This window comes from Rhinopithecus bieti, unplaced genomic scaffold (genome assembly GCF_001698545.2).
Source record: "Rhinopithecus bieti isolate Rb0 unplaced genomic scaffold, ASM169854v2 scaffold_23276, whole genome shotgun sequence".
Taxonomy (NCBI): domain Eukaryota; kingdom Metazoa; phylum Chordata; class Mammalia; order Primates; family Cercopithecidae; genus Rhinopithecus; species Rhinopithecus bieti.
In genome coordinates, this window is record NW_016810868.1 from 1,837,996 (window position 1) to 1,845,529 (window position 7,534).

At 56.1% G+C, this 7,534-nt stretch overlaps 1 protein-coding gene across 6 annotated transcripts in view; it reads left to right on the forward strand.

The window, feature by feature from the left end:
• The window catches only part of ENTR1 (endosome associated trafficking regulator 1), a 9,402-nt gene that overhangs the window by 440 nt on the left and 1,428 nt on the right, over positions 1–7,534 (forward strand). Inside the window, exons 1-8 of one of the 6 annotated variants that reach the window (XM_017893074.1) lie at positions 7–178; positions 267–416; positions 2,933–3,045; positions 3,312–3,710; positions 4,883–4,956; positions 5,662–5,773; positions 6,187–6,249; positions 6,690–6,829. In XM_017893074.1, coding sequence (XP_017748563.1) covers positions 109–178; positions 267–416; positions 2,933–3,045; positions 3,312–3,710; positions 4,883–4,956; positions 5,662–5,773; positions 6,187–6,249; positions 6,690–6,829 — 1,121 coding nt within the window. In that variant the 5' untranslated portion in view covers positions 7–108. Of the gene's footprint in view, positions 1–6; positions 179–266; positions 633–2,932; positions 3,046–3,311; positions 3,910–4,882; positions 4,962–5,661; positions 5,774–6,186; positions 6,250–6,689; positions 6,830–7,534 lie in introns of those variants that run through there. The other 5 variants (XM_017893076.1, XM_017893077.1, XR_001889392.1 and 2 more) reach the window with 5 other exon arrangements.

Sequence of the window (7,534 nt, forward strand, 5' to 3'; positions counted from 1 at the left end):
GCGGCGGGCGACGGGGGCGGGCGACACGGACCGCGGCCCGGGCGGAGCCGGGGCCATGAAGCCGCCGCTGCCGGGCTAGGCAGGTCCTGCCCCGCCTGGCCCGCGGCGATGTCGGGCTACCAGCGCCGCCCGGGCGCCACCCCGCTGTCCCGAGTCCGGAGCCTCGCCATTCCCGACGGTGAGCGGGGCAGGGGCCGAGTCCAGCGGTTCAGGTGGGCGGCGGCCGCCCCGGCGCGCAGTAAAGTCGCTGTTGTCGTTGCTTCCAGCTCCAGCGTTCTATGAGCGCCGGTCTTGTCTCCCCCAGCTAGACTGTGAGCGCCCCCATGCCAGGGACCTGGACTCCCCCTTCTTCGGCATTCGGCCGGCCTTTATGTGCTATGTGCCCAGCCCGGTGCTGGCTTCCGTGGGAGACACAGGTGAGAGACGAGGGCGCCGGCCCCGGGGACGCCTCCAGTTCCCGCGCCACCTGTGGCACCTCCGCTGCCGTAAGAGCTCGTCCATTGACCCAACAATGAGCACGGCGCTCACTGCGTGCCAGGCACTTGGAATTCAAAGGCGGAGTCCCCTGCTAGGAGCTCACAGTCTGGTTGCGGGGAGACCTCCCCCCAGACAGACAGTTCCAGTTCAGGATGGTTAGTGCCCGGGGAGCACGGGAGCCGGCCCGCTTTCCTCAGGGGGCTGAAGTGGGGGGGCCTTCACCCCAGTGGGCGGTGATTGGAAACCGAGCTGGAGCATTCCATCTGCCTCCACAGCCGGGCAGTGGCCAGATCTGGTTCATCCTCGTTCTACCCAAGCAGAAGTGCTGCTGGGTGCCCGGGTTGTGCGGGAGTGTTTGTGTGGCCATGCCGGGGTCCGAGGACATTCAGGGGGTGTCACAAGACAAGAGGACACGCTCGCTCCGACTGGGCTTCAAAACCTACTGAGGAACCTCTTTCAGACCACAGACACCAGGGCCAGTCTGTGCGAGTCAGGCCATCTCCAGGGTCACAAGTCTGGGAGCTTGTGTTTTTTAAAGTTCTGTTGGCCAACCGGGCGCGGTGGCTCACGCCTGTAATCCCAGCACTTTGGGAGGCCGAGGCGGGCTCATCACGAGGTCAGGAGATCGAGACCATCTTGGCTAACACGGTGAAACTCCATCTCTACTAAAAGATACAAAAAACTAGCCGGGCGAGGTGGCAGGCACCTGTAGTCCCAGCTACTTGGGAGGCTGAGGCAGGAGAATGGCGTGAACTCAGGAGGCGGAGCTTGCGGTGAGCCTAGATCGCGCCACTGCACTCCAGCCTGGGCGACAGAGCGAGACTCCATCTCAAAAAAATAAAAAAAAAAGGTTCTCTAGGCTGTGAGAACCACTGCAGTGGAGACTCCATGTGCAAAAAAACCAAAAACACAAATGTGAGGTCATAAAGACTTCCTGCCATCATGGTGGGTGACATTGTTTCTTTGCAGATTTTGGCTCTGGAAGGGAGAAGTGTTGTAAGCAGAGCCCGTCAGGAGCCCACAAGACATAGTTTGGGGGTAGAGTAGTTCAGTCACCTTTTTTTCCTGTCTCCATCTAACACAGTGCCAGGCACGTGTCTGGTGGCAGGACTGTCGATGTGACGGGCTATGTGGTGTATCTGGAGCCCAAAAGAGCAGGTGGGGGTGGGATTTCAAGGGTTCATCTTGACCCTAGAGTAGAAGCGAGGTGCAAGGGCAGAAGAACCTGAGCGAGGGAACGTCAGGGAGCAGGGAAGTCCCACCTCGGGGGCTGGGGCCACAGGAGCTGGCTTTACATGGGGCTCACAGCTGGGAGGGCCCAGCGTGGCTGCTTAAGTCCCTGGAGGGTGGGAAGGCGGCGAGAGGGAGAAGAGAAAGGTAGGCGTTAGCTAGGTTACCTAAGTAGGAAAGTCGGGAAGAGGGTCAAGGAGCGCCGATCCCCAAGGAGTGCCGGATCCCCAGTTTTGCAGCACCTGAGGAGCTTGCTGTTACTGTTGTTGTTTGTTTTTTTGAGACGGAGTCTCGCTCTGTCGCCCAGGCTGGAGTGCAGTGGCGCAATCTCGGCTCACTGCAAGCTCTGCCTCCTGAGTTCACGCCATTCTCCTGCCTCAGCCTCCCGAGTAGCTGGGACTACAGGCACCCGCCACCTCGCCCGGCTAATTTTTTGTATTTTAGTAGAGATGGGGTTTCACCATGTTAGCCAGGATGGTCTCGATCTCCTGACCTCGTGATCCGCCCGCCTCGACCTCCCACAGTGCTGGGAGTACAGGCGTGAGCCACCGCGCTCGGTCACCTGAGGAGCTTTGAGAGCTCCCAGCACAGGTTGACTTCACAACAGGGAACTGGGTGTGTGTGCAGTGCAGTGGCCTGGGTCGTTTTAAAGCTCCCCAGGGGAGTTTTAGTGGGCAGCACGGTGTGGGAGCAGGGGCCGGGGGGTGGAAGGAGAAGATTTCAAATGCAGACGCACATCCGTGTCACTGCCCACTTTCAGCCACCTTCACGCTTTTTTCTTTTTTTTGAGACGGAGTCTCGCTCAGTCGCCTGGGCTGGAGTGCAGTGGCACGATCTCTGCTCACCGCAAGCCCCGCCTCCCGAGTTCACGCCATTCTCCTGCCTCAGCCTCCCGGGTAGCTGGGACCACAGGCGCCCGCCACCACACGCGGCTAATTTTTTGCATTTTTAGTAGAGATGGGGTTTCACCGTGTTAGCCAGGATGGTCTCGATCTCCTGACCTCGTGATTCACCCACCTCAGCCTCCCAAAGTGCTGGAATTACAGGCGTGAGCCACCGCGCCCGGCCTCCTTCACGCTTCTTAGTGCCGCCTGAGTCATGGTAGAACGACAAGCGTGGCTACCCTATCTCACAGGTGGCCGTGCTCTGGAAAGAGGTGAACAGGAAGGTTCCTTTTCAACGCTCTTCAGTGGACTTTATGCATTTGTGATGTCTGTTATTTCAGATGACAAATTTGAAGATCTTGAAGAGGCAAATCCATTCTCCTTTAAAGAGTTTCTGAAGACCAAGAACATTGGCCTGTCAAAAGAGGACCCGGCCAGCAGGATTTATGCAAAGGTAAATCCACGGCATTGTGGCCGATGGCTCCGTGGGACGTTTCTGTTCTGGCCTCTGGAGCTTCCTTTGGAGGAGATTGTGCACGAGTGTGGCAGAGCAGGGCAGGCATCAGTGCTGGGGAGCAGCTCTGGGCTCAGAAGCTGCTGGGCTCCTTCCAGTAGATGAGATTGGGCCTTTCTTCATGTTCTGAGGCAGAACACAGAGAAAAGATGATGCACTCCGAGTTAGAAGCATGGCCTCCACTGTTTTTTTTTTTTTTTCCCCAGGTGGGACTTGACCACAACTCCCCACCCTCCCAAACTGGGGGGTATGGCCTGGAGTATCAGCAGCCATTTTTTGAGGACCCGACAGGGGCCAGTGACCTCCTGGATGAGGAGGAGGATGAGGACACCGGATGGAGTGCGGCCTACCTGCCGTCGGCCATCGAGCAGACTCACCCCGAGAGGGTCCGTGCCAGCACGTTGCCCTGCAGCACATACCTTTCCTTTTTCTCCACCCCGTCGGAGCTGGCAGGGCCTGAGTCTCTGCCCCCATGGGCGTTGAGTGACACTGATTCTCGCGTGTCTCCGGCCTCTCCGGCAGGGAGTCCTAGCGCAGACTTTGCAGCTCATGGAGAGTCTCTGGGAGACAGGCACCTGCGGACGCTGCAGATAAGTTACGAAGCAGTAAGTGAGCTTTGCGACGCCCTCTGGCACGGCGCCTGTCCGAGCAGCCTCTCCCAGGGAGAACCTAGACCCATCCTGCCTCCTGGGTGGCCTGGTTTGATTTCCAGGACAAGACGACTTGCGTAACAGCCTGCTATCCACTTTCCCTTTGACTTTGCCTCTGGTTACACGTGTGAATAGAACCGGCTAAAGAGGACTGGTGAGCTAGAAGCTGTGAATTGGATGCAGTTGGGCACTTAAAGGGCTGTACCCTCAGGAAAGGCTGGCTGCAGTCGTCAGCTCAGGGACATCTTGCTAAGTATTCTAAGAGGAGGAAAATTTTTAAAAACTTAGAGTCACCTAAAAGGTTATAAGCTGTGAGTAAAAAAAAATTTTTTTAGCTGGGCGCAGTGGCTGACGCCCATGCACTTTGGGAGACCGAGGCAGGTGGATCACGAGGTCAGGAGTTCGAGACCAGCCTGGCCAACATGGTGAAACCCCTGTCTCTACTAAAAATACAAAAATTAGCTGGGTGTGGTGGCAGGTGCCTGTAATCCCAGCTACTCGGGAGGCTGAGGCAAGAGAATCGCTTGAACCCGGGAGGTGGAGGTTGCAGTGAGCCAAGATCGCGCCACTGCACTCCAGCCTAGGTGACAAAAGCGAAACTCCGTTTCAAAAAAAAAAAGAAAACATTTTTGTTTTTTCCTGAGACAGTGTCTCACTGTGTTGCTCACGCTGGAGTGCAGTGGCGCGATCTTGGCTCACTGCAACCTCTGCCTCCCGAGTTCAAGTGATTCTCCTGCTTCAGCCATCCAAGTAGTTGGGACTGCAGGTGCCTGCCACCACTCCTGGCTAATTTTTGTATTTTTAGTAGAGACGAGGGCACCATGTTGGCCAGGCTGGTCTCAAACTGCCGACCTCAAGTGATCCACCCGCGTCGGCCTCCCAAACTGCTGGGATTACAGGCGTGAGCCACTGCCCCTGGCCTCTGAGTAAAATTAACTGGCATCCGTGACCACTTTGAAAAGTGCCCGCCTCTGTCCGTGGTCTTCCTCTGTAGTGCGCTGCAGGTGGACACTGCACTGACCCAGCCATCTCTGCTTATCAGGAGGCTCTAGAGCCAGGCTACAGAAGCGCACACCCTTTTGAGCGAGACATGCTGACTTTCTAATAAGGATGTTCTCTCTCCACAGCTGAAAGATGAAAATTCTAAGCTGAGAAGAAAGCTGAATGAGGTTCAGAGCTTCTCTGAAGCTCAAACAGAAATGTATGTAAGCTTTTAGTTAGGAATGCAATCCACAGCATCTAACACAGAGGGAAATCCGTTTTTAAATGATAATGAAGTAATCAAAGTAAAACCAGATCTGGGTTTTATTGTATATAAATGTTCAGCATCCAACACATTTCTGTGTTCTACATAAAAGTTTATTTTGAGACAGGGTCTTGCTGTGTCACCCAGGCTCGAGTGCAGTGGCACAATCACGGCTCACTGCAGCCTTGACCTCCTTGGCTCCAGTGCCTCCCATCTCAGCCTCTTGAGTAGCTGGGACTACAGGCGTTTGCCACCCCACTGGCTAATTTTTAAATTTTATTTTTGTAGAGACAGGGTCTCACTGTGTTGCCCGGGCATGTCTCAAACTCCTCGGCTCAAGGAATCCTCTCGCCTCAAGCTCCTAAAGTGTTGGGATTATAGGCGTGAGCCACGGCGTCTGGTGAAGGTTTATTTTAAACTTTAGACAAAAAGCCACCAAATTCCTTGTTGGAGCAGCAGTGCTGTGAGAGCCCCTCCCTGCACACCTGCCTGGTCGCCAGCTGCAGGTCTAGACCGGAGGCTGCTGCTGCCTCCCCACTATGCTTGAGGCCCATTCCATCACAGGCTCTTAGCGGGTTTTATCTGGCTAATGAGGTATCTTTTTGTAGTCCTCCTAAAAGTAGCCACAGAAATTAACAACTCGGGTTTTTCTTTAACAAGGGTGAGGACACTTGAGCGGAAATTAGAAGCAAAAATGATCAAGGAGGAAAGCGACTACCATGACTTGGAGTCGGTGGTTCAGCAGGTGGAGCAGAACCTGGAGCTGATGACCGTATGGGTTTCTTTCTCTGAATCGGATGAGCTGGGTGGGGCAGGAGCGCTCCAGAGAAAGTGCTGCTGTCCTCAGCAGCTGCCATAGCCTGCCCTTGGGAGGGGGGCCATGTGGCTCTCTGGGACCGGTGTCCCTTGACATCGCTGTCTCCCTGTGCCTGGGGATAGCTGGCCCGTGAGGCCATCCATGGGGAGCGGGGGGCCAGAGCACAAACGCTGCACGGTGAGCCCTTCCCATGGGTGGTGAGAGTGGAGGCAGGACTGGGTGGGGCACGGGGCTGTGAAGGGCCACAGCCAGGTTGGGTGACCTCCTGCTCCCTGCGTTCAGGCCCGTGTCCGGTATTAATGTGAGGACATCAGTGATGCTTTTTGTGTTTTTTTTTTGTTTTGTTTTGTTTTTTTGGGGGGTAACAGAAACGGGCTGTAAAGGCAGAAAACCACGTCGTGAAACTGAAACAGGAAATCAGTTTGCTCCAGGTAATTAAAGAAAGGACTTCAGTGTTTTCCTTTGATCTGTGGAGTCACGTAGATAATGAATTCAGGAAGACAGAGATAAAAGACCCTGCTGGGGTTTCCCCTGGGCCCAAGCAGAGAAAGGACTTCAAATGGGGACAGCACCTGCTTCCTGTTGGGGCCTGAAGTAGAGGGAGGCCCTGGAGTTCTGTTGGGACTTTGGGGTCTGTCATGGGGTGTCCACTTGTAGGAGTCCCTGTTTCCATAAAGGTAGGTGCTAGGCATATACTGGAGTGAAGGGGAAGCCGTTAAGCCCCCAGTCCCAGAGGCGAGCCCCCAGTTAGGCCAGAGCACCCGTCCTGAGTGCCAGGCCCCCGTGGGTAAGTCCTCGCCTCGCTGGGTGGTGACTTTTATCCGGATTGCCTCGGAGCTGCTCTCTCCTTAGCCATAACCGTCCCCCCCAGGCGCAGGTCTCCAACTTCCAGCGAGAGAATGAAGCCCTGCGGTGCGGCCAGGGTGCCAGCCTGACTGTGGTGAAGCAGAACGCCGACGTGGCGTTGCAGAACCTCCGGGTGGTCATGAACAGCTCTCAGGCTTCCATCAAGTGAGTGCCTGGGAGGCACTGGGAAGCCTGGCAGGGAAAGGGGTGAGATTGGAGTGGTCGTCAGTGATACTGGGTGGGGGCCTAGGCGGACAGCACCGTGGCTGGAGGACCAGGGAGCCGCAGGGAGGGACACATGCTCAGTGGTCCTGATAGCTCTCTGGGTCACTTTGTGGACAGACCACAGGCTTTCTAACCCGCCTCACGGTGTCCGATCCCACCTGGGAGGTGCAGACAGCCCCACCACCTGTGGACACGAAAGCTCTGAATAAAGGAAATAGTGGTAGTTTCCCTCCTAGTGAAAAAGCAAATTCCCAGAAGGCCCTTACTACTGTGCCTGGCTGGGGACATGCCAGCCACCATCACTGTTACAGTGGTTAGTGTCTGCCACCCACTGGGCTGAGTTCTGCAGGGCAGTTTTGGGCCCCCAGAGCACTCCCTGTGGACAAGGGAGCCGTTTCCTGTGAAGTCAGGTATGGGTCCCCTCGAAGAGGAGCTAGGAGTGGAAAACCTGTAGTTCTCCCCTGAGCCCCACCCTTTCTCCCAGGAATCCTGTCCCTTTCTGCCCCACAAACCCCACCCCTTTCTCCCCGGAACCCCACCCCTTTCTCCCCCAGAACCCTGTCCCTTTCTCCGTGCCCCTGCAAATCCCACCCCTTTCTCCCTGGAACCCCTTCTGTTTCTCCCCCAGAACCCTGTTCCTTTCTC